The sequence below is a fragment of the Gracilinanus agilis genome, chromosome 2 (genome assembly GCF_016433145.1).
Source record: "Gracilinanus agilis isolate LMUSP501 chromosome 2, AgileGrace, whole genome shotgun sequence".
In the NCBI taxonomy this organism is placed as follows: Eukaryota; Metazoa; Chordata; class Mammalia; order Didelphimorphia; family Didelphidae; genus Gracilinanus; species Gracilinanus agilis.
Window position 1 is genome coordinate 62,045,389 of NC_058131.1, and position 27,798 is coordinate 62,073,186.

Consider the following 27,798-nt stretch of genomic DNA (forward strand, 5'->3'; position numbering starts at 1 on the left):
TCCTGCTTGGGGTAGCATGGAAATAATATTTTTTACCCCTTTTATTTGTTTGTTCATTTTTAGTATTCATTTTTCTAAATTTTGAGATCCAAATTTTATTCCTCTCTCCAGCCCCTCCCTCACCCATTGAGAAATTACATGTGAAATCATGGAAAACATTTTATATTAGCCAAATAGACCTCATACCCTGCCAAAAAACACAAGAAAAATAAAGTGAAAAATGTATGCTCTGATCAGCACTGAGTTAATTACTTCTCTTTGAAGGTGGATAGCAATTTTTTTACCTTGAGCCCTTTCAAATTGTCATGGATAATTGTATTGATTAGAGTAGCTAAGTCTTTCTGAGATGCTCATTGTTACAATATCACTGTTATTGTGTACAATGGTCTCCTAGTTTTGCTTATCTTAGTTTGTAACAGTTCATATAAGTCTTCCTAGGTTTTTCTCAAACCATTTTTCTCCTCATTTCTTATAGCACAATAGCATTCTATCACATCACAATCATATACTACAACTTGTTCAGCTATTCTCGAATTTTTTGTCACCACAAAAAGAGCTGCTATAAATATTTTTGTATAAATATATAAATCTTTTTCCTTTTTTGTTTGTTTTTAATCTCTATAGGATATAGACCTACTGGTGATATTGCTAGGTAAAGGTATATACAATTTTATAGCCTTGTGGGCATAGTTCAAAAATGTTCTCCAGAATGGCTGGACCATTTTACAATTACACCAATAGTGCATTAGTGTCCCTATTTTTTCATATCCCTTCCAGCATTTATCATTTTCCCTTTTTGTCATGTTAGCCAGTCTGATAGATATGAGATTGATAGTTTTTATTTCTCCTGAAAACTACCTTTTTCTATTCTGTGATCATTTATCAATAGGAAAATGACTCTTATTTTTATTTTGGCTCATTTCTCTCTTGGGTTTTGCAGGTCCACATTGATAAGATTGACCCCTTGGGATATCTTGGTGATGGGAAGGCCATCTCACTCTATGGGAACCATTCCTTTGCCCTAATGGGACACTGCAAAGCCTGTTACAGGGGTTAGTTCCTACCTTTATTGCATAAAAGTTCAGAGTCCCACTGCAAGAGTATTCTGAACTTTGAGGGTAGTGATTTATTACTATTATTTCTTTGTCAGCCCTTCTCCCTGTTAGATATCTGGGTTATGGGAAGTTGGAGATAAAGAGAACATGGCATTGAAGAAAGTTTTTGGAGAAGGGCTTACCTGTCTATGCAAACTTAACTAGACCTCCCTTACCTGAAGGAGACACCTCTCTGGCTTCAGAGGTATTAGGAAATGGTGGTGAGATATTGGACGTTTAGAGAACTTGGGCCACACCTTTCTTTAAACTTCCTGTTGGACCATAGACAAGGGCAGGATTCCTTGTAAAATGCCTTCCAAGTGCTAGCTTTCATCATAGCACAACTAAGGGTAGTAAATGACTTCTGGCTACCTAGGGTTTGAGACATATTCTTTTTCATCTTTCAAGTTTTTGGAGAGAGAGGGAGACACTAGATCCTTACTGGGAAATGTATCTGAATCCTTAAGAACATCCTAGGCTTTTTATTCCAGGGAAGATGGTCATCTTTGCAAGTGAGAAAGAACATCAAATGGGTTGTGACATATAAGGAGAAAGGAACTCAGCATGTTAGAGCCTTTCAATGACAATGACCTTCTCGTGTCAGATTGCTCTTTTGGGAAGAGCCTTGCCTCTCTAGCTACCTTGCAAGGTATGGAAGCTTTAGTCATAATCTTGCATTGATAGACAAGGTGATGTTTTTTTATTTTAGAACATGGAGCATGAGGAGGCATTCATTGATCTGGAGTATTAGGAGCTGAACAAAGGGACTGCTTAGTAGGACTGGCATAGAAACCTTTGTTGCCTCTGAACACAGCTTGGGGGAACCTCAACCATCATCTTTATTGTAGAAGTGGGGCTATTGAGCTTGAAGTTCCAGTGCCTTTCAGAATTCTGTGGAGTCAGAACTTTGTCGATAATGCCTCTTCGGAAACCTAGAATCACTAGCCCTTCAGGACCAGAGGTGGTGTGAATGCTGGGATATTATCAGAATTTAGTCATAGAACATGGAAGGCACTTTAGGTAGCATCTAGTCAGACACCTTTATTTTATTTAGAAGGAACGTGAAGTTGAGGATATTAAATAACTTGCCCGAAGTCATAAAAATAACAGAATGGGGATTCAAATCTAGTCCTTGCTTTTAAATCCAGTATTCTTCCTATTTTGGTGTCTTGGAGATACTGGGCTTTTAGAAAAGATCTGTGTCCCAGATAGAGAATATCAATTTCTCATGACATCTAGGCCCCTCTCAAACTGGGGCAGCATTTGCCCTGGGACCTACATCATGAGAAATTTCATAGGGGCCCATCTCTTCTTGACTCCATCTCCAGGACCTATTTAGAAGCTTGCTTGAGGCTTGCCCAGAAAAGATTGAACACATTTCCCTTTGTTATTTCAAAAGAGAAAGTGACACTTGAATGATACCACTTCAAAAGTTTTTTTTGTAGGTTCAGTCTTAGCAGAATCTGCTGAGACCTTTCTCTCTCCTGATTAAATTTGTATATTTTGGTCACAAATAAAGAAAGGATTGGGCAGTTACCAAGAAATTGGGTTAATGACATTCTGTGCCTAGCAGGTAGCCTTTCTTCCTTTTGTTTCCTTTATATCATTGACTAGAAACTTAGTCTGGCATGATCATATATTTAAAGTTGGAAAAGTTCTTAGAAGCCATCATGTCGGATCTCCCAAAGAAGAGAATTGATTTGTTTGCCCAAGGAAGTAAGTAGAAAGGCAAGGATCTAGGCCTTGGTCTTCTTTCTTTGTTAAAAAAAAATGTTTTTAATTTAAATAACAAATTTCCACATGAGTTTTCCAAATTTATATAATCCACACTGTCTCCTTTCCCTTCTTTCCTCCCCCCTCCCAGAGCTGGAAAGCAATTCAGTCTGGGTTGTACATGTATTATCATGTGGAATATGTTTCCATACTATTCATTTTTGTAAGTGAATAATCTTATAAAATCAAAACCCTAAAACATATACACAAATAAACAAGAGATAAATCACATGCTTCCATCTGCATTCCAAAAGTTCTTTCTCAGGAGGTGGAAAGCATTCTTTTTCATAAATCCCTCAGAATTGTTCTGGATCATTGTATTACTGTTAGTAGCAAAGTCTATCACTTTTGATTGTTCCACAATATTGCTGTTACTGTATACAGTGTTTTTCTGGTTCTGCTTATTTCACTCTGCATCAGTTCATTTAGGTCTTTCTAGCTCTTTCTGAAATCATCCTCTTCATCATTCCTTACAGTACAATAGTATGCCATCACCATCATGTACCACATATACAATTTGTTCAGCCATTCCCCAATTGAGAGACATCCCTTTAGTTTCCAATTCTTTGCCATCACAAAAGAGAGCAGATTTGAATATTTTTGTGCAAACAGGTCCTTTCCCATTAAAAAAAAATCTCTTTGGAGCTCTAAAAGACTGCCTGCCCTTTGATCCAGCCATACCATTGTTGGGTTTGTACCCCAAAGAGATCATAAATAAAAAGACTTGTACAAAAATATTTATAGCCTTGCTTTTTGTGGTGGCAAAAAAACTGGAAAACGAGGGTATGCCCTTCAATTGGGGAATGGCTGAACAAATTGTGGTATCTGATGGTGATGGAATACTGTTGTGCTCAAAGGAATAATAAACTGGAGGAATTTCATGTGAACTGGAAGGACCTCCAGGAATTGATGCAGAGTGAAAGGAGCAGAACCAAAAGAACATTGTACATGGAGACTGATACACTGTGGTAAAATCGAATGTAATGGACTTCTGTACTAGCAGTAATGCAATGCAAAGCAGGACAGTCTGAAGGGTCTTATGGAAAAGAATGCTATCCACATTCAGAGGAAGAACTACAGAAGTGAAAACACAGAAGAAAAACAACTGCTTGAACACATGGGTTGATGCAGACGTGATTGGGGATGTAGACTCGAAACAACCAATGTAACTATCAATAATATGGAAATAAGTCTTGATTGATGATACATGTTAAAACCAGTGGAAATGTGCGTTGGATATGGGGGGGGGGGTGAAGGGGAAAGTAAAAACATGAATCATGTAACCATGGAAAATTTTTCTTAAAAAAAAAAATAAAATATTTAAATTAAAAAAAAATCTCTTTGAGATACAGACCTAGTAGTGGTATTACTGGATCAAAAGGTATGCATTCCCTTATAGCCCTTTGGAGCTAATTCTAAATTTAGGCCCAAGTCTTCTGACTCTAAATCTAATGCATTAGTTCCACCTCACTTTGCTCTGTATTTTTAGGCAGAGAAAAATTTGAGTGGTCCTCAGCTCTGCTACCCAAGTATCCTTTCAAGAGGGTGTCTGCCTTGGCAATATCTGAGGATACTAGCTTTCTTCATTAAGCCAAGCAGTCCTTGGAGCTTCCACTCTCTTTTGCTTTTCTAGAGGAAGCAACAAATGAAGAGTTGGCAAAATGCTGTTGCTCTCTCCCTCCTACCTCCATTCTTCTTCTTCCCAAGGTCAAAGTCCAGAGCTATTCACAAGTTTCTAAGACTAAGGCCTGCCTGAAGGGACAGACTCTTTCTCCCTGGGTTCTGAACCTTATCACTGTAGTCATATGGGCTTCCTCATTTTTTATCTGTTCTGAAAAGAAATTCTCCCATGTCCCCTATCTGGTCCTAGCAGACATAAAATGTTTTGGGGAAGGAAGTCATTTAAGTGTCCACCCCTTTACCTGGCTAATGGGAGAGTTAACCACATACCATTCACCTCTAAGTGAGGTATTTCCACATAATCTCCCTGCTCTCAGACTATGGTATCATATCCATTCCCAGGAAACCCTTAAATGACACATAATAGCTAGGCTGGCCCCTGGTAGGTTCATTTCCTGAGCAATGTAGGAACCCTTTTAGGTATAGAGTTTTAGCTATGGCTTAAGTACACACAATATGAGGCCTTTGGTTAAGCAAAACATATTTTAGAGGTACAGATAGGAATTGTTTCTGTCAATAAACTTTGAAAATTCTTATGCATGTTATTAGTATGTTGTCATCTTCCTCATCTCTCCACCAATGAGCCCTTCTTATCTTTGCATATTCCTCATATACACAACTGGTCTTGAGTAGAATCCTGGGAAGATATTAACAGGAACAGCAGCTCCCAGCTTTGGGAAGCAGCAGGAATTAGAGAAAAACCTTTGCTTTGTATGTTTTCAGCTTTTCTCCTCAAATATTTAAACAGGAGAACAGAAAGTCTATTGCAATTAAGATACAAGTACTTGTTACCTACTCCCTGAGAGGAGTCAGATTTTTAGCAGCCTTTAAGGTCACCAGGCTGCATGTAACAGTTGCTATAACAACGTAATTCCTTGTCTGTACCTGTCCCCTTTCTGATCAGATGATCCATCCAGCTGAGGAGTAGTGTATTATTTGATGGGATGTTAGCACTACTATGGTCATAAGGGAAGGGAGGCCCTTGAGAGTAATCATGAAGCTAATTTAGGACATCAGTGGGAACCATAAATGGGAGAAAGAATAGTTGAGTTTAAAGACTCCCGGGGAAAGCATTTCCAGAAGAGCTGTACAGTCAGAAATTATTTCAGTGAGGATAAAAAGAGGGAGGAGGTATCAAAAGAAACCAATGTGTTTCTAAATGGTGACCTTTCAAATGCTCTCATTTTGAAAAAAAGGAGAGATACATAGCCAGAGGCCAGTACTAAAGACCATCATGAATCAGTAAGAATAGACCTTCAAAGATAGAGCCCAGAAAGACCTGCAAGGAAAGGGGGAAGTAACTTAAAATGGATTTGTATAAATAAAGATGGCCCAGGTAAATAGGTATGCAAGTACCTAGTTGCTTTAAATAAGGTTGTTTCCAGACCCAGAAAAATACTCTGAGATGTAGTTCTCTAAGATGTGATCACCGAACCACTGCTGATAATCAGATAAATCACAAAAGTTGGACAGATACAAAGCAAAGATCTCTACTTAAAAGGAAGGAAAGAAGGATGGTTTTCAGAAACTATTAACTTTCTCATGAGTTTGATGTCCCTTTTGAGTTCTCTAGTAATTGTGAGCAGCTTCCTCACAAGCATTTAGAAAAGGAAGCAATGGTTGATCAGTAGATCCCAGTGTGAACCCATTCAGAAAGGCCAAACTAAGCTAAGCTAAGCTTATTTCCTGTTTTGGTCAAATTACTAGAACTAGTTCATGGAAATAGCTTGCCTCTCTTCAAGTATTGCCTGAGATAATCCTAAAGATAGCATAGAACTTTGGGGTTTTAGCTACATTGTGGGGAGGAAAGCCATAGGACAGGCCTGTTGCTCAGAGCAAATAGATGGGTACAAATAGCATGTGGTGGACAGAAGATAGAACTGTTCAATTCTTGTTCTGCCTCTTCTGTAATAAAGAACAGGACCAGAAAATATTTATTGCATACTGCTATGTACAAACTATTCTTCTAGGCTCTGGAAATACAAACACCAAAGAGGAGGGTATGTATGGCGGTTATGCTCAGAACCTTTCTATCTCTATCCCCAAAACATCATGTCAAAGACAGCTTATATTCTACTATGTAGCTGTAACATGTTCACAGAAAGTAAATACAAGTTAAATGATGATAAAAACAGTAAGTTGAAATCCAAGAAAAACAAATGAATAAATGAAAAGCATGTATTATGTACTTCCTGCATGCAAAGCATTGATAGCAATAATAATAGTAATAATAACAATATAAGCATTTATGTAGAGTTTTAAGGTTTCCAAAGCACTTTCTTTACATGTGTAGTCATCTATTGTGATCCTCACAACAACTATGAGAGATAGATGTTGTCATTATCATCATTTTACAGGTGAGGAATTTGAGATAGAGAGGTAAATGACTTGCACAGGTTGTGTATCTAAGTGTCTATAGCTTGATTTGAACTGGGTCTTCCTTCCTCCAAGTTCAGCATCTGCCTGCCTCAGGGGTAAGCACTGGCAATAAAAATAGAAAAGTAAAACAGTGCCTGCTATCAAGGAGCAGACCAGAAAATATGTATGCATATATGTTTAACATAAACACATGTTGTTAAATATACATGTATGTAAATTGATTCAACTACAAATCCACTGGAAAGATTTTGGGATTCCACAACAAAGCATATGATAATGTGTCCTTTTAAATGTCATTTCCACTTATAAAACCTTATGTTTTTGGGGCAGCTGGGTAGCTCAGTGGAGTGAGAGTCAGGCCTAGAGACTGGAGGTCCTAGGTTCAAACTAGGCCTCAGCCACTTCCCAGCTGTGTGACCCTGGGCAAGTCACTTGACCCCCATTGCCCACCCTTACCAATCTTCCACCTATGAGACAATACACCGAAGTACAAGGGTTTAAAAAAAATAAAAATAAAATAAAATAAAACCTTATGTTTTTAAGTGCCAAAGAGCCTAGAGATGTGCCTTGTTCACATAATATCCAAGAGGCCTGTGTCACTGGATTGAAAAGTGCATGGTAGTCAATCAAGTATAAGAAGACTGGAAAAGTAAGGGAGGGGGGAGTTAGGTTAGGAAGGATTTTGAACACCAGAGGATCTTGTACTTGAACCTGGAGGTATTAGGAAACTATTGGAGTTTATTGATCCAGGGGGAGACAGCGGCCAAACCTGTACTTTAGGAAATAATTTTGTTGGTGAACGAAGGATGGTTGGAGTAGGGAAAGACTTGAGTCAAGCAGACCCATGACCTATTGCAATAATTAGAAGGAAGCAGACTTTTATTTAATAAAAAGAAATTACTTCCTAAAAATAAAAGCAATCCAATATTGGACTTCTCTGTTTTGCAAATTAGCGGGATCCCTGTCACTAAGTGTTAGAGTAGATGCTGCAGTCATCATCTTCCAGGGACACAACAGAGAAAGTCTTGTGATCTTGCTACTTTTTTTGCATTGAATGGAATGTTAGACTAGAGTACCTTCAAAGTGTTCTCTATTCTACTGGTACTAATTATTGAAACATCGGTGCATAGCCCCTCTACTTTATTCACTTTCCAGGAAAAAGAACTCAGACTAGAACTTTAGACTGCTTGTCCAGCTACAGCTGGAGAGCACATTTGTAGACACTGCTTTAGCCCTTTTGCTAAGACTCTAAGGGAGAATTCATTTCTGCAGAGTAATCAAAGCTCTATTATATCAGTGTCTTCTAATGAAAAACAAATTCACAGAATAGAAAGAGCATGGGCCAAGCATGCACATTGTTCCTTAAATTAATATGTTCTACATGCCTGGCTAATCCCTGTCATTATTTGGGGATGGATGGCCTATTTCACTATTCACAAGAAGATGGGAGCATGCTAGCTGGGTCATTGGTAAATTTGGCTTCAAACAGCTAGTCATTAAAATTCTCTTGTTTAGCCACAATTCCAGAATACTGGATAATAAAGCATATGTTGCCTACTTTTTAATAGCGATGATGAATCAAGATGTAGAATGAGGGGCTACTAGATAGCTCAGTGGATAAGGGCCAGGAGAACCTGAGTTCAAATGTGTTTCAGACATGTCCTAGTTGTATAACCTTGAGCCAAGTCACTTAACCCACATTGCCTGACCCTTACCACTTGTCTGCCTTGAAACCAATAATTAGTATCAATTCTAAGAGAGAAGACAAGAAGTTTTTTTGGGGGGGTGGGGTGGAGGGAGGCAGAATGAACATACATTTTTGGACATTATTGTTATCAGAATTTGTTTTGCTGGCACAAGGGTTTTGTTTTTAAAATAGAAGGAAAGCAGGCCCAGGAATAGAATCATTCTCCCCCAACAGACAAGCAAAGGACATCTTTGAAAAGTATGTATTGAATTTATTATACCTTTTAAAAAGCAAGTTCTATATAAGAAATATTCAAAATTTCCTGTACAATACTGTTCTATAATATATATAAATGTTCATTTTACTTGGTATTAAGCTTAGAATAATTTTTAAAAGATAAGATGAAGACTGGAAAAAGTATTCCTGAGAAGGTAACTTGGTATAGTGATCATATTAAAATGCTGTCTTCATTTTTCTTTCTTCTTCCTGACTTCAAGATTTCATCACTATTGCTTCTCAGGCCATTTTCTTCCATTAAAAGCCACTCACCGTTCCTTATGGAGGAGGACCTGCAAGATTTAATTGTGCGATATTTTCCTGCTATTGAGAAGATGGACATTAGACCACTGCAGATACTAACCTGAATGACTTGCTGCAGGGCCCAACATTGTTCTATTTGGTGGACCCTTGCAAGATGCCAGTGAATAAGGGGGCAGGAGATGTCCTTCATTTGCTCATTTCAAGAATCTTTCTAAAGCTCACCAGTAGCCAGAGCAATGGAGTTGCATAGTCTCAACCTTTCTCTCAGATTTCTCCAGTTATGGATCTAAATGTGAAAGGAACAGATTAACATAAGACCTATTCTATGATTAGGAAGTAAAACAGTTAACACTAACCCACTTTCTCATAAACCCAACATTACAACATATTCTGAGATTGGAAGAATATTTTTTCATTTGAATGTTACTATTTGATTAGACCTTTGTTTAGAATAGATGGGATTTAAGTGGCAAAGCAGACTATAAGGCATATGAATATTTACATACTTGGGGAGGACCAGGTTAAGGAAATTGACTATAAAAATAGAGATTACTGAGCCCTGACACATTCTATTTCCCAGACTTGGAAATGTCCTCCAACCTTGGCATTAGTACGTACATTTGTCATTAGGTTTCAGATTCTCGATCATCTCTTTCATTGATTTTTCTCTCCCCTTTTTAAAAAAAATTTATTTTCAGTTACATGTAGAGACAGTTTTTGATAATTATTTTCTGACATTTGAGAAGTCAGATTTTCTACCTCCTTCCCTGCCTCTCCCACCCCTCAAGATGACAAATAATCTGATATGGGTTATACCAGTGCTTTCATGCAATACTTATTTCCATATTGTTCATGTTGTGATTGAAGACACATATCAAACATACAATAAAAAAAAACTCTTGGAAGATGGCATACTTTTCATTGATTTTCCCTGACATTTAGGCAAAAAGTATAATCAGAAATTTTCAAAACAGTTAGACTTTGCGCTTTCCTTGGCAAATGCCAGACCAGTTCACCTTCTTTCTATTGATAATTTGATCTGTTCCTTGCCTTTATGAACACCCAATATTATAGAGTAATATACCTCTGAGCTTCTTCCTTTCCCTTGCTGATGATTAGAAAAGCTTCTCTCCATACTCTGTGACACTTCATGGTATTTTGCCAGTTTTCATGTTTACACTCCACTCCTAGATTTACACTAGAAACTATTCCACGAATCAATAAGACTCAGGCTTCTTCACACTCTTATAACCTGAGGTTCCCACTGAAGCTTTTGGGTTTCATTCAAAGCTTATCTATAAACTATATGCATTACAACAGACTTTGTATAGTTTCTGTCTTAGACCAAAAGTCACAGAAAAATCCTATACTTTAAAGCTGAATTATAGACTCTCAGAGTTGGAAGAAACATCAAAGGCTTCCTAGTCCATAACTGAACAAAAATGTCCTATTACATGAGAGCCAGCAGGTGATGGTCCTGTTTTCCTCGACCTTTGGAGGTAGCCTGTTCTAAGCAGCTCTGATACCAATTCTTGAGTCTGCTCTTTGCATCTTGCATCTGTTGCTCTAAAAGAAACCCTAGAAACAATTTAAAGGAGCTCTTGGAAGGTTGTAGAAAAGAGGCCTCAAAACCTACTTCCTCAAAATCTTTATCCAAAAATAGCAGTAGAAGCACCACAAAGCAGAAAGCATCTCAAAATTCAAAGAAATGAGCAAACACAAGAGTTCTGACAATGTAAAAAAGCACACTAAGTATATCCTTTTGATCCATCGATCCCATTACTAGGCCTATGCTCCAGAGGACTTACATGCATAAATATATTAATAGTACCTCTTTTTGTGGAGACAACTAAGAACTAAGAAAAAAGTGCACATCAGTTAGGGAATACACAGAACAAAGTATGATCTGTATAGTCAAATACAACATGTTGTCTCATCAGAAATGACAAAAGGTATTTTCAGAGAAACCTGGCAAGACAACGTAAGCTGATGTTGAATGGAGTGAACAGAACCAAAGCAACATAGACAGCAACAACAATGCAAAGAGAAACAGCTTTGAGAATCATAAGAACTCTGATCTGTTTGTGATTCCACAGCACTCTGGCGATCATACTACAGCTCTGTCCCTGATGGGGCAAGGGGACTCTAAGAGATGATGGGTATTTTGGGACATGAGCAGTTTGGGCTTTTTGTATGGCTTAACTATGTATTTGGAGTGAGGGCTTTCCTTTTCAATTTGGAGGACAAAAGGGCAGAGGGACAAGGTTACTATGAGCGCACACATATGTGCATACACAGATATACACACCTGTGACCAGAAGAAATCACAGGTGGACAGGATAGCTCTGAAAGTTAGATGATGAATTTATGATATGCTTAAAATGAAAAGTAAGCTCAATTTTATAGATATTCATAGTTTCGTGTACAATCTCATTCTATAATACAAATATGAAAATGGTCCTTTTACTTGTAATTTTTAAAGTTCAGAATTAAATAAAAAAGAAATGGTGGAGAGTAGCAATAGTTAATATCATAACTATCATCCAGTTTGCCCTCATTTTATAGATAAGAAAATAAACGTCCAGAGAAGGAAAATGGCATCCCTATCTTACTCATTTATGTATCTTCTTATTAAAGTCAATGAAGAAAATAACAAACTTACAACAGTGTATTGGAATGGACAGTGTCTGAATAGGAGTTAGGAAGCCTGAGTTTGACTTTTGTGTCTGTAACTACTTTGCCTCATCAGCCTCAGTTTTCTGATCTCTAATGTGAGGGATTTAGTCTGTATGACCGCAAAAGTCAGTGCCAACTCTGCAATTCAGAAATTATTGAGATTTCACAAAACTTCTTCAGAAGTAGCTTTATCTGCCCCTTATTCTTTGCTTGATAGCTTATGCCCTTCACATACTTAATCTATCTTTACAGTTGTATCTTATGCTATTTCTTTAGTCAACATATATTATTTACCATCTTCCATATATTTGCCAGCTAGATGGTTCAATGCATAGAGCACTGAGACTGAAGTTAAGACCTAAATTAAAATTCTACCTCACTTAGATGTGCAACCCTGGACAATTCACTTAACCTCTGTTTGCCTCAATTTCTTCAACTTGAAAATGAGGATAATAATAGCACCTACCTCCCAGGATTGTTGCGAAGAACGAAAGAGATAATATTTGTAAAGTGGTTAGCATAGTGGCTGGCACATAGTAAACACACATTTTTTTTTGTATTTTTTTATTTTGAATATTTTCCCATAGTTAACATGTTTCATGTTCTTTCCCTCTACCTCCAACCTCCCTCCTCCCCCATAGCTGATGCACAGTTCCACTGGGTTGTTACATGTATCATTAAGACATAATTCCATATTATTGATAGTTGGACTAGAGTTATTGTTTAGCATCTACATCTCCAATAATATCCCCATCAGGCCATGTTTCAAGCAATTGTTTTTCTTCTGTGTTTCTACTCCCACAGTTCTTCCTCTGAATGTGACTAGTTTTCTTTCACATAAGTCCCTCAGCATCGCTCTGGATCCTTGCATTGCTGCTAGTAGAGAAGTCCATTATGTTTGATTGTAACACAGTGTATCTGTCTCTGTATACAACCTTATCCTGGATGCTCCTTTCACCCTGCATCAGTTCCTGGAGGTCATTCCAGTTCACATGGAATTCCTCCAGTTCATTATTCCTTTGAGCACACTAGTATTCCATCACCAGCATATACCACAATTTGTTCAGCCATTCCCCAATCAAAGGACATTCCCTCATTTTCCAATTTTTTGCCACTACAAAGAGCATGGCTATAAATATTTTTGTACAAGTCTTTTTCCTTATTATCTCTTTGGAATATAAACCAAGCAGTACTATGGCAGGATGAAAGGCAGATAGTCTTTTAAAGCCCTTTGGGCAAAGTTCCAAATTGCCATCCAGAATGGTTGGATCAATTCACAACTCCACCAGCAATGCTTTAATGTCCATAGTAAACACTTAAATGCTTATTTCCTTCCCTTCCTTCCCCAACAAGTTGACAAAGTGGAATTGGCAGGAACCTTCAAAGAAAATCACCATATCATCTTAGAGTTTGTAATATTAGTAGTTGATGTTCAAGAAGTACTTTATGATTTACAAAATACTTTAAGTACATTATCTCATTGCCTTGTTTTATTATTTTATTTTTTAGAAAAATTTTCCATGGTTACATGATTCATGTTCTTACTTTCCACTTCAACCCCCCAACTCCCCCTCCCAATAGCTGATGCACATTTCCACTGGTTTTAACATGTGTCATCGATCAAGACCTATTTCCATATTATTGATAGTTGCATTGGTGTGGTCGTTTCCGGTCTACGTCCTCAATGATGTCCACATCAACCCATGTGTTCAAGCAGTTGTTTTTCTTCTCTAATTCCACTCCTATAGTTCTTCCTCTGAATGTGGGTAGTGTTCTTTTCCATAAATCCCTCAGAATTGTCCTGGATCATTGCATTGCTGCTAGTACAGAATGTCCATTACATTCGATTTTACCACAGTGTATCAGTCTCTGTGTAGTATGTTCTACTGGCTCTGCTCTTTTCATTCTGCATCAATTCCTGGAGGTCATTCCACTTCACATGGAATTCCTCTAGTTTATTCCTTTGAGCACAGTAGTATTCCATCACCAGCATATACCACAATTTGTTCAGCCATTCCCCAATTGAAGGGCATACCCTTGTTTTCCAGTTTTTTGCCACCACAAAGAGCACGGCTATAAATAATTTTGTACAAATATTTTTCCCTGTGATCTCTTTGGGGTACAAATCCAGCAATGGTATGACTGGATCAAAGGGCAAATAGCTTGTTTTAAAGCCATTTTCCAGATGAGAAAACTGAGGTTTCGTGATTAAGTGACTGACTTACCCACTACTATACAATTAAATTATAACATGATCAGAAAGCCAGTACTGGAAATGGAGAAATGGTTCAAGGTAAAAACAGGGAAGGAGAAGGTCTGAAAAATGAAGTTCTGATTGTGTAATCAATCACCTGATCCCAATTAAGAAGAAAGAAAAGGAAACTTACTCAGGATGCTGCATAAGGAGCTCTCTTGATGAGGTCTCATTACAGATGACACACATAGAAGATCAGAGATAGCCCCAGACCAGGGATGATAGAACTGGGTGATGAATTTATAAGAACATAGTCTCCAGAAACCCAGCCCAGAATGACCTAAAACTTTTGAAAAAATGCCCAGAGCTACAGAGGCCCTTAAAAACTGTGTTTGACACAAGAACCAGAAAGAAATAAAAATCCATTCTTAGCATTAGCATGTCAGAGAGGAAGAACTTAACTCTTGCTTTGGTCTTTTCTAGCAGTGCTATGATAGTTGTCTGAGAGTTAAAAGTCCAAAACAGGTAGATTAGAGAGCACTTAGCTACTTTAAATAAGTTTAGGAGTGTTTGCCCAGTAGGATTATATCTCAGAATACCAAAAGAATGTAGAGATGTGATAACTAAATTACTACTGTTAGTAGTAATCCCTGAGGAGTTGTGGAGTCTGGGAGAAGTGTCCAAGGACTGAAGGTGGACAAATAGGAACCTAATTTTCAAAGAGATCAAGTTAAAAAAAAGCTACAGGGGCAGCAGGGTAGCTCAGTGGATTGAGAGTCAGGCCTAGAGACAGGAGGTCCTAGGTTCAAATCCAGCCTCAGACACTTCCCAGCTGTGTGACCCTGGGCAAGTCACTTGACCCCCATTGCCCACCTTTACCACTCTTCCACCTATGAGCCAATACACAGAAGTTAAGGGTTTAAAAAAAAAAAGAGCTACATTCCAGTGAACAAACCCTATGTTGTTTTCTTGACATTGTAAAATCAGACTGTTAGTAAACACATAGAGGGAACAAAAGACCACACCAACCACAGTTCTCCAGTGATTTCTCACTTGTCCCTGTCTGTTGAACATCATTATCAAACACCTAAATGAAGACAAGGCAGAGGGACAGCTGATATACTTGACAAAATCAGACTCTAGAAAGATCCTGAAAACCTGCAGTGAAGAGCCAAAACTAACATGCTCAGATTTAACAAGGATAAATGTCTAGTGCTGCATTTTGACTTTTAAAAATCAATTGTCCAAGCACAGGATTAGTGAGTGAACAAGCACTACTTATAAGTACTATGTTGAGCACTTGGAGATACAAAACCACTCCTGCCTTCACAGAGCTTTTATTCTAATCAGAATTTCATTCTAATAGAATTGGATAATTCCCGGTCAAGTAAAAGGTATATCTCAAATAAATGCAAAGGAGAAGGAAGCTTCATATGCCTTCGGGAAAGGACTGACAAAAAGCCTCCTGCAAAAGGTGACATTTGAGCTGAATCCTGAAGGAAATCAAGAAAATTAAGAGGCGACAAGTCAGAAGGGAGAAAATTCCAAGCCTGGGAAATAGCCACATGATATTATAGAATCATGAGATAACATATTGGAGGAATAGCAAACAGTTCAATAGTAGGTTGGTATAGGGGTTTTTAAAAAAAAAGAAAAGGGGGGGGGCAGCTGGGTAGCTCCGTGGATTGAGAGCCAGGCCTAGAGACGGGAGGTCCTAGGTTCAAATCTGGCCTCAGACACTTCCCAGCTGTGTGACCTTGGGCAAGTCACTTGACCCCCCATTGCCTACCCTTACCACTCTTCCACCAAGGAATTAATACACAGAAGTTAAGGGTTTAAAAAATATAAAAACAAAAAAAAAAAAAAGAAAAGAAGGAAGACAACTATTGCAATTAATACTCCTTGAATATTCTGGTGTCTTCAGCATCTTATGGATGGTATTTATTGAAGAAAGCAATGACCTGTGGAGATTTCAGTATTATATCTTAAATGAAGTTGGAGAAATGCTTCTAAAAGCACAATAAAATGTCTCAGTAAGAGAGGTACTTCATTATGGTGCTAAGACTTCCATTCCTTTAAGGGAGAGTTCTATAATATAAAAGCTGTGATTGTCTTCACCCTTTTAAAAAATGTTTATTTTTCTTAATAAATTGATAATACCAAGAAGAACAAAAGAATGCTTTTATGATAGTCCAGGCAAAAGGTCTAAGTTAAGGTAAGGGCTAAGTGTGAGGTAGAATGAAATGTCTGAGAAGAGACAAAAACAATGAGATTTGGCCACTATTGGATATGTACAGTGATTGAGAAATTGAGGGAATCTGGAGGACGTCTAGTAGCATGGTGATGCCAATAATAGGGAAATTCAGAAAAGGGGAGGGTTGGGGGAAAGTGTAATGAGTTCTTTTGTGAACACTTGGTATTTAAGATGTCTGTAAGACATTGGTCATTTGAACAGAATGTTCAAAAAGCAGTTAGTGGTGTGGTACTGTAGCTTAGGAGAGCATATATAGATGATATTGCCTACCTCACAGAGCTGAATTATGAAGAAAGCATTTTGTAAATGTTAAAGCCCTGTAAAAATGTGAGTTCTTTCTGTTATTACCAGCATAAGTTCAGACAAATCACTCATGGACTCTTAGGAAACAGACTAGACATCACCCCCCCCCCCAATACCCTACATTTCTGTTTATGCAGGTTCAAAATGGGTATCCAGGAATCTTGATGGGCTCAAAGATCTGCTGAGGGGAGAAGAGATGTTAATTGAGACTAAACTACAAGAATCCCAACTAAAATTTATCATCTTTTAACATATTCTATTTGTTTATACCAATATATAGTTTTGGTTATCTTTAAGAAAAACCTTCTGACTTACATCAGGTAACTCAGAGGAAAGTAAGGAGAACCAAGAGAACAGTATACTCAGGATACAATATACAAATATAAAAGGATTTAAGACTTTTTGCAGTTTGGCTTTTGCAGCTTCATTTCATATTTTTCATTTTATGTCTGTTTCTGCCTTCTCTGCTCTCATGAATAGCCCTTCCCACGGGTTTGGAATGTCCTTTTTTCTCATCCCTTCCTGTTGAAATTTCACTCTTTCATAATAGGTGCCACCTTCTCAATGTCATTTTCACTTATTTCTGCACCCTCCCACCATCATTCCCTCCATGTTGCCCCACTTCATTAAAATGTTCTCTCCTTCTTTATGTTCTCCTTTTTACTTATTTGCTTACATTTCATATGCCTCCTTAGGGGCATAAGCTGTTTTTCATCTTTGCCTTTACAAGACCTCTCATAATAGCAGACACTTGACTCCTTGTTGAATTTAGGATTAATAAGGAGAAATAAAGGGAAGCCCAGATTCTCTCTAGTATCCGAAAAACACGGTGGAGAATGACTTGAACAGGAAAGACTTCTGTATCCCTCCCAACTACTAATCTGAGGAGCCCATTTAAAAATTCCCCTTTCCCATCCCTCCATCTTCTACTAGTTACAGAAATGAGGTAATCCATCTAAAATTTTCTTAGGCCTCAGGTCAGTGTCTCCTTCCTACAAACCTCTGTTTAATGATTCTCCTTCTCTCCTTACAGGTATAGCTTTTACAGACCTCCCGGTAAGTACCAACCTTTCTCTGTTTTGTGTCAAGTGGTGGGGGAGGAGAGGGACCCACATGTGCAGGTAGAAAGGGGCAGTCTCAATGAGAAGTGACTTGAGATCAAAATGCCATCTGCTTGTCAAGTCTCTTATGTCGGTCTGCCCTAGGGCAGACCTCTTATCATACTGTGAAAGATAAGAGTTCCCTCCATCAAATACAGGGATTCTGAAACATTGGCTGTTCCAACCCACGTCTCCTTTGTTTTTACTAAGCCTCATGGAGTGCAGAGCCACTTACAAAGGTGAGGAAGGGTTGATGGGGGGGTATGCAGCTGCTTGCTATAAAGAGTGCTAAATTCCTTGTTTTACTCTCTGTTAGAGTGGTTTAAGAGGAGGAACTACTTGTCCAGAATAGGGGAAAAACTTCCAAGATGCTCCCACTCCTCCAGCCCCCCAACCCGCTAAAGGCATTCCAGCAGTTGGCAGTTTCATTCGGTTATCTCCTTTTCAATACCTCTTTAGGAAAGTTGAACCTATTGGTTATTTACACCTTCATGTCAGTGGGTTTATTGCAGCCTATAGCTGAGGGGCAAACTCAGTGAAAGAGCAATCAGATGCCATCATTTCAGGAAGAAACCTTGGCAATCACAAGTAACAGATTTTCCATTGGAATTGCTTGTTGGCTACCAGAGGGGAATGGGAGGAAGGGAGGGAAAGAATACAAATCATGTAACCATGGGAAAACATCCCAAAATAAATAAATGGATAAATAAATTAACTTAATTTAAAAAAAAAAACACAAGTTAACAGGTTTTATTGTTCTCTGTCCTATAGTAGGCTAGAGGTTGTGCTGTATCAGGTCTGTAATAGGAAGTAGACTTGGATCTTCCAGTGTTTAAATACATCTACATTAGTTATTCTAACTTATGTTTAAGAAAATTGGACAGAAAAGCAAAATGGTCCTTCTCTGGGCAGTGGGTCAGAGAAGATGTACAATCATTTGACTAGGGCTTTGACAAAAACACTGGTATTTAGCTCCTTTTTTGAGATGAGAAGTACATATACACACACACACAAACATATTCTGCCTCTCTTTTCAGGTACCATCCTTGCAAAGTCATAACTAGTTAAAAAATTTTTCTCAAAAAAGTTTCTGCCCAACTCTTGAGTTTGTCCAAATGGTAGAACGAGAAGTACTAAGAGAAATAATCACTAGAAGAAGTCAAATTTTTCCCTCTGTACAACCAGTTTGTAACAACTCCTCCTTTATCATTATTTTAAGTATTATACTTTCCCCTGCCAATTAGAACATCCAGACCCTCCTTTCCTACTCTCCGCCCCAGCTCACTAGCTTACTGAAAACCTCTTGCCTCTAGATAGTAAATTTCTCTGAGTAGCTTTGGACTCATTTGTTCAAGAAATTATCATTGTTCCCTACTGTGTACTAGGTTCTAAAGTGTATACAAGGAGCTTAGAATGGAGTAAAGGAGATGAGACAAGAATACCAGATAACAAAATAGAAAGTGGTATAGTCCCATATGGTCATACAAAGTACTGTGAGCATTGAGCAAAGTACTGACCAGATCCATTCCAACTTGGCAAGAGCAGCAGGAAGTCAGAGAAAGTCTCATTTCATGGAAGAGATGTGGGCACAGCTGAAAGTCAAGGTGAGAATCATGGCTGAAAGTGGGGCTTCTTGCTAAATGTCAAAGCAAGTGATACCAGAAGAGGCTTCTTATAGACTTAAGAGGAATATATGAAGAGATTGCTTAGGTCCCAATGAAGACAAAAGAAAGATTTAGTAGAAGTGAGGGAATAGCATGGATAGAGTGATAGGAATTTGGTGAGAGGGGAAATTTTTAGGTTTGTAGATCTTGGAGCAATCCCAGGAATAAGAATACAGAAGATATAGAGCCACACTATAGTTCAGCTGAAGTGGAATAGGGCTGAAAGGACTTGAGAAGTCTGTATGCATTTGTTAGTATCACCCATTTAATGGTGAAGCACAGGGTACAAGGAAAAGCTGGGAACCAAGAGCTGAAAAAATGAGTAGTGAGCTAGACCCTAGCAAAAAGGATGGGGAGAGGGTTATGTAAACTGGTGAAGTGTTCAAAAAAGCTAGCTTATTAAATGAGTTCATTGAAATGATGGTCTGGAAACAAGAGTAAAGAGCAAGGAAGATTCAGGCTCCTGTAAATTGGAAAAACAGAAGGAATAATCTTTACTGGAGAGAGGTAGTGTCTTGGTTTCAACTCAACTGCATGGCCCTACCTTTTCTCTCTAGGCTTATTTACCATTTTTTTTTTTTATCCTGAGACTCCATTCTAGGAGCATAGGGCCACAACCAGTAGGCAATGGGACACACAGTCGCTCAGGGTCACCCAGCTGGAAAGTGTCTAAGCCCGGACTTGAACCTAGGACCTTTCGTCTCTAGGCCTGGCTCTCAATCCACTGAGCTAGCCCAGCTGCCCCTACTTTAGGTTGCAGTTTCTTTAGCAGATGTAGTTTTTACAGGGTGGGGTTGCTAGCCCCACGCCCAACCCTCCTCCTTTTTCATCCGGGCTAGGGACCTTGGCCCAGGAGTGGTAAGGGTGGGCAATAGGGGTCAAGTGACTTGCCCAAGGTCACACAGCTGGAAGTGTCCGAGGCCAGACTTGAACGTAGGACCTCCAGTCTCTAGGCCTGGCTCTCAATCCACTGAGCCACCCAGCTGCCCCTTTATTTACCATTACTTTCCTCTAAACAAAACTGTCATTGTAGCCCCTGGATCTCACTGAAATGGAGAATTATTTTTGCCTTTTTCTTGTGTTTCCCCCTCCTCTCAATAATAGGTTTCAGTACATATTTGTTGATTGCCTAATATTCTCCAAAAGCAGGTAGTTTGGGCAGGAAATGAAATTGGATTACCAGGAAGCTGGATTAAGTAATTTTCATTGATTCGATGTATGCTTCTATCAGGGACCTTAGGACAAGGATCCCTCTGTTCTGCCAGAAGGATAACATGACAGTTACCCCCACTAAAGTACTAATAATAAGTCAGAAGGCAAGAAAAAGGGACTTATTTTTTTGTCTTTAACAGTGACCTAAGCCTTTATGGATCCTACTTTTTAAATAGATTGCACAGAGGGCGCCTGTGCTATGGTTATCAGAGACATTGCCCCTAAATTTCAGTTTGATTTATGAAGTCGTTCTGTTCTTCTGAGTCCCATTAGGAGTGCCTAGCCAGTTGGCATAGAAACCGGCATGCTTTTTACAAAGAGAATATTGATTTTTAGGTAAAGGATGAGCAGAGAAAAAGTGTGAGGGAAGGAGACTTTACTGAATTCACATTGGCTATCCCAAATAGCATTTTTATTTTCATTCTCCTATATATTTTTTCCAGTTTTTTTATTTTTGTCCTTCAATATAGAGATCCAGCTCAGTTTGAAAATGAGAAACGTGAAGCCAAAGGTGGACAATGACCTCAGGGCCATACAGAATTACTGTTCATAGCAAAACAAAGATTATTGGTCAAGTTTCTTTATTTTACTAATTTTTTCTTAATTGATTTTTTGCTCTGTTGGCTTTCTACTTTGTAAATGGAGACAGCCCATTTATTCCAGTGGCTTCGTAAGTCAAATCAGCACAGTGACAGAGGAATAGAAAACACTGTCTCTGTGTACTTGACAGTCAACTAAGGAGTGTAGGAAAGGAACAATGCAGAATATGTCAGACAAATATAATTCAGTGTTGGATGTGGACTACAGATGATAAGTACCATAGAGCTTCATAGGCAGGAGAGATCACCATGGACTTGGGGGCCTCCAAGGCTTCCTGGTACTAATAAATAGGCCTTGTCAAAAGCACAAGGAGAAAGGCATTGTTGCTAGTCATTAGCATGAAGAAAAGCACAGAATCTAAGTATGAACCCAGTTTAGAAAAGTGAAAAAGGTGTCTGACTTTTGCAGAGAATTGTGATAAGAAATGTAAGGTAAGTTTTGATAAAGTAGGGAGAACTCTTGACAAAAACCTTTTGATACGTGGTTAAGGAGTTTGGGATTCAACTGAGAGACAGTAAGGAGCTATTGAAAGTTTTTGAGCTGATAAAAGGTTTATTTTAGTCTAATTGAAATATTTTTAAAAATTAGAAGGGAGATTTTAGAGGCTATTTTAGTATAAAAAAACTTCTGTCTTAGAACTAATACTTTATTGCTTCTAAGGCAGAAGAACAGTAAAGGCTAGGCAATGGGGTTAAGTAACTTGCCCAGGTTTACCCAGCTTATTGTGATCTTGATGTGATTTGACTCAGTTAAGATGCTCTATAAGTAGATTGTAATAAGAATGACTCTCATTTGGGTAAGTAGTCTGTGCTGCTAATTGCAGATTTCCTAGACATCAGCATAGGGATGATCTCTGAAACCATTAATGTGCATTAGATCTTAAGACTGAGCCTTGGAGGTGGATGAGAGGGCATTTATTAGGCAGGAGATTTTTCAAGTCCCAGAATAGCAAGGAAATGATCGAATAGGTAAGACTGGGTTCAGGACCCATGGACATTCTTACTACTTTTCCAAAAAGTCTAGCGTTTAGATGGAGGGGTACGGGTTGGAGAATGGGCTGCTCAGCTATTTGACTTTTTTCTCCATTGCTTCTCATCTCCTATCTCCCACTACCTTCTAGACTCATATCTAGTGGCATCCCCTGTGTTAACTTAGGGATCCAGTATGCTTGAGATCCCTGAGATCCCTTTGAAGTGTGCTCTGTTTTCCCTTTCATGGCATCATAGGATCTAGAGTATAAAGAAATCTTTATAATCACCAGTCCAACCCCCCTTCATTTTTTCAGATGAAACTGAAGCTGAGAAAAGGGGTTATTTAATGTTGGCTTTCTGAGTTATGGGACTTTATTGGCTGCCAGTCAGCATGACATGACCTTGCTGGTCTTATTGGGCTATTACAACTCCATGGAGTTTTCACCATCCTGGAGAACAGTTTTAGCACATTAGGGTAAAGGAGTGAGGACTAAAATTAGAGGGAATTTGGACTAGAATCCAATAGGTCTCCCCATGGAGCTTCTCCCTTGGAGCTCTCTCCTTCTCCTTGTCTTCCTAGTGAGGTAACTGAGTACATGGAGGGGTGGGAGAGTAGCTTCATGTAGTTGGAATGGGACACAAGTACTTCATGTCCTAAGGTTTGCCTGCCTAATCCAGCTTCCAAACTGGTCACCCCAAGTTCACCTGAGAGCTCTCCTAAAAAGAGTCTCTTCCCAGCTCCATGGCTTAGTTAAGCACCTTGTCCCAGAGTGTCATTCATCCATCCCAACTCACTTGACCCATTCCTCAAGATATCTGCCTGCTTTGCAGACTACTTTTGAGACTGATTTTTCTAACCAATGCTTCTCTTTCTTTCCAGGCAAACTTATATCCCACAGTGGGCTTGCAAACTCCTGGGGAGATCGTAGACGCCAACTTTGGGCAGCAACCATTTGTGTTTGACATTGAGGACTATATGAGGGAATGGAGAGCAAAGATTCAGGGAACCATTAAACGTTTTCCCATTGGTGACAGGCTTGGGGAGTGGCAAGCCATGCTACAGAAGTGAGTCCTTATTCTCTCATCTTTCATTTCTTTTTTTTTTTTTTAATATTTTCTTTAGTTCCAAATTTTCTCCCAGCCCTGTCCTCTCCATCCCTCTACCACTGAGAAGGCAAGCAATTTGATGTAAGTTATACAATGTGCAGTCATAAAAAACATATGTCCATTTTGTCATTGTAAAGGAAAACACAGACCAAAAAATAAACCCAAGACATTCCAATCTCTTTAGTCCTTTAATTCAGAAGCTACTAACTCTTGAATTATCCTGACTGTGGCTCCAGAGTATATGAATTGTTTCTTTCCAGTTGCTTGCAATAATTTTTCCTTCACCTAAGAGCTCTGCTCTGGAATTTGACTAAACTATTCCTGGGAGTTTTTATCTTGGAATCTCAGGAGGTGATCAGTGGATTTTTTCATTTTCATTTTACTTTCTGATTCTAGTATATCACATCAGTTTTCCTTGATAACGTCTTGAAAGATAATGTCAAACTACTTTTTTTTTTTATCCTGGATTTCATGTAGTCTAAGAATTCTTAAATTGTTTCTCATTGATCTATTTTCCAAGTCAGTTTTTCCAATGAGATATCTCACATTTTCTTTGTTTTATATTTTTCTTGATGTCTCATGGAGTCATTTAGTTTCTACTTACCCAATTCTAATTTATAAGAAATTATTTTCATCAGTGTGCTTTTGTACCTCCTTTTCCATTTGAACAATTCTACCTTCCCTTTTAGGATTAATACTAAGTATCAGTTCCAAGGCAGAAGAGCTGAAAGGGCTAGGCAGGTGGAATTAAGTGACTTGCCCAGGGTCACATAGCTACAAAGTGTCCGAGGCCAGATTTAAACCAAAGATCTCCAGTCTCCAGGCCTCTCAAATCTTTGAGCCATTGTAAGATTAAAATTAATATCCAACAATTCCAAGTATTATATTTTATAAGATTTATTAATAATCAGTTGAAGTAGGAAAAATACAAAGAACTAAAATAAAAGCCTATGTAAAGAAAGCTTTCCCAGCTGTGTTTTCAGGAAAAGAGAGGGGCAAGGTCACACACAAACTTTGGCTCCAAAATGTAAGGACATAACATGAGATCAAAAGTAGGATGCTGGGAAAGAGAATTCTGGAGTTCAAATCCTAGTTATACACCATCTAGCTGTTCCGAATTCTTTTTTTTTAGAGTTCTTTTTAGTGGGTTTTTGTCCCTCTTTTACCATTTGACTCCTTTTTTTTTTTTTTAAGGTATTCAGTATTTTTTTATACTTCTTTTACTAAGTTGTTTATTCTTTTCATGATTTTCTTGTATAATTCTCATTTATTTTCCCAATTTTTCCTCTTCTGGTCTTATTTAACTTTTTTTTTTTTAAACCCTTACCTACCTACCTACCTACCTTTTTTTTTTTTTTTTTTTTTTTAACCTTTACCTTACCTTACCAATACAATACTGGGTATTGGCTCCAAGGCAGAAGAGTGGTAAGGGTAGGCAATGGGGGTCAAGTGACTTGCCCAGGGTCACACAGCTGGTAAGTGTTTGAGGTCAGATTTGAACCTAGGACCTCCTGTCTCTAGGCCTGACTCTCAATCCACTGAGCTACCCACCTGCCCCCTCTTATTTAACTTTTAAAGCCCTTTTAGAGCTCTTCCAGGAATTGTTTTATAGACCTAAGATCAATTTACATTTTTCTTTGAAGCTTTGTATATTGCTGTTTTGACATTGATGTCTTCCAAGTTTGTTTTGAGCTTCCCTGTCACCATAGTAACTTTCTATGATCCAGTTCTTTTTTTTTATTGTTTGCTCATTTTCCCAGCCTATTCTTGACTTTTAACTTTATGGTAAAGTTCATTCTACTCCTTGGATGGAGAGCATTACCTCAAGCTTCGTGTTTGTTTTTTTTGTTTATTTGTTTGTTTGTTTGTTTTTGTTTTTTGTTTTTTTGCTGCTATTTTCAGAGGTAGTTCTGGGTGGTCTGTATGGTTTTGGTTCTTCTGTAGTGGTATGATCTAAGGAGAAGTGTGGTCACTGCTCTCCTGGCCTGCGCTCTGGTCTTTGAACAACCACAAGCCTTCTTTTCTTTTCTGGAACTGTTGCCAGGATCCCCAGTTCTGCTCTAGTGTACCTCCTTGCCCTGGGACTCTATAGGGGCAGTGCAATAGAATCCTATTTCCTGTCCCCCCAAAGGATTTCTTGTAATCTCCTTCTGACTAGTTGTCCAACCACCTTACCATATAATGGTCTGAGAGCTTCAGAAGCCACTGCTGCCAATCCATTCACCCCCCAAAAAATTCTTATAGCTTACCAAGAGTACAGATTGAGCTCGTATAGTCTGTGCTTTACTGCACTGCACTCTCATCCCAGTGGACAGACCTTGTCTGTCAATCTTCTAAGTTGTCTTGGTAAAGGAAAATTGTTTCATTCCTCCATTGTTGATTCTTCCCCTTCATTTGTTTTGAGGCATTATCTTAATGTTGTTTGGAGGGGAATGTGGGAGAGCTAATGAGAGTCCCTGGCTTTACCCCTATCATAGCTTTGCCCCACTCATTTCTCTGATCTTTCCTTGGACCCAGCCATCTGCCCCTATGTGATCCCTACCAACCTCATACCCAGTCTTCTCATCTATTTTCCTTACTGAAGTCTTAAGGGTAGTGCTTCTTGGCTCTTAAAATTCCAGCTTTCACTGGATTGGACTTAAGGAGAAACTTTGGACTATCACCATCCTTAACTCTCTTTTACTTTGGCTGTGCTGCTGGCTTCTAGAATCTCCAGGTAATGAAGAAACTTTGGGGTGATTTTTGCTCAAAAGGGAACCCTGCTGGAATTCAGATCCTGTTTTGATGTGAGGGTAGTAGATATTATGGTTTTCTCTTTGACTTTTTTTCTCCTCTAATCTGTGAAGTTCCAACCTTACTTTGAAGGCCACCCACCTGAGACTAGACACTTCTAGCATCTGGCTAAACAGTAAAAGAGACTTTTATAGTACATTGGAAATCTAGCCAGTACAAGGGCACAGGAGGCTCTGACCAGGCCACTTGGTTAGCTGCATCATCCCTTAACTGACAGTCTTTGGAGATGAAGAATTGAGAATTATTGTGATAAAATGTTGAAGCTTTACTGAAAGTCCCCTAATCTCAGCCTGATTCTTAGTTCCACTCTCTTTTGGAGCCTACTTTCGGCAAGATCTGTTCCTTTTCCTGTGCCACTACCTTTTGTGTATATTCATCCTAATTTCCTATAATTTTTAACTGTTCTAACATGATAGGCTAAAAAGGGAAGGGTTTAATTGTCTAAGTTAGTGACTGAAGAGTCTTAGCATTCAGCAATTATCTGAACTAATTGTTTTGAGGTCTTGTGGCAGAAGTAGGGAGCCTCATCCCCAGGCCTTTAGAAGGGACTCTATGAGACTTGCTAGACTATTAGCTCTTCTTTAAACCTGAGAATCTCCTGAGCCCTGTTTGACCTCTGGGGCTTTTGATCTCCTTCCTGTATTGTGTCAGCCTCCAATACCGGGTAAGAGGCTCTTGTTTCCTTTGAGCTACTCTCTTTGTTTAAAGCTGCCAAAGGTGTTAAGAGTCTGGTGAGTTAGATCTAGAGCTAGTCAGGGCCTGGGGATAAAGTCCCTACTGGTTAGAGTCCCCTCTACTTGTGGCTCATATCATGGCCTGACACTCACTGCCTCTCTATGTAACCTTGGATAAAGAGATTCACCTCTCTGAACTTTCTACCAGATGAAGATAATAATACTTATATTACCTCCCTCACAGGGTGGTGATGAGGAACGGACTTTGGGAACCTCAAAGCTCTGTAAAAATGAGAGCATTTTTATTCCTTACCAATGATGCCCTGCTGGAAGTAGAAGAGAAATCATTGTGTCAGCTATCCAGGGAAAAAAAGGGGGAGGTCATTCCCATTTCCTGAATTGATGTACTATACATGTTCTATGGTCTCTGCCCTTGGGAAACTGTTGTCCACAGTATCCTGACACACATCTCACTTTCAACTCATAGATATCATCCATATCTAGGCACAATGCCTGTTGGACTTCACTATTGGTTTATTATAAGAGTTCCCTGTTTTTAAAAATGTCAGTTCATCTGAACCCAGATACTTCCAAGTTTCCTAGTACCCTTGAATTTTTATTTATAATATCACTGATTCTTAGAATTGGTAGGAATCTTAGCAATAATTTGTAGTACTCCTGACCTCTAGGGCTGAGGAATTCACTATCCTGTGCTACCCACCTCACACCCAAAGGCAGTTCATGACTTTTAAAAAGTAAAACCAACTCTCATCATTAGAAAGTTCTGCTGGGCAGAAATCAGCCTTCCTATATACTAGATGTTTTCTTTCTTACTAATTGAGAATTACTTTATTGATCATTTTTTTATGGTTTTCGGTGTGAGACTTCAAAAAAAATTGGGAGGAATCTTGCCTTAGAAATTTTTAGAGCATACACAACTCCTTAATATACTTTGCCTACATGTTTATCTGAGGGGAAACCAAGTACTCATTTGTTTTTAAAAAGAAGGAAACATAAAAATAAAGAAAACTCAATTTCTTTGAAGGGATTCTGTATATAAGAAAGGAGTATGTGTACACTCATACACAGAGACATCC

At 38.6% G+C, this 27,798-nt stretch overlaps 1 protein-coding gene across 1 annotated transcript in view; it reads left to right on the forward strand.

The window, feature by feature from the left end:
* The window catches only part of RANBP10 (RAN binding protein 10), a 146,663-nt gene that overhangs the window by 97,673 nt on the left and 21,192 nt on the right, over positions 1-27,798 (forward strand). Inside the window, exons 5-6 of the mRNA XM_044663214.1 lie at positions 17,614-17,636; positions 23,008-23,192. Of these exons, the coding sequence (XP_044519149.1) occupies positions 17,614-17,636; positions 23,008-23,192 (208 nt within the window). The remainder of the gene's footprint in view (positions 1-17,613; positions 17,637-23,007; positions 23,193-27,798) is intronic.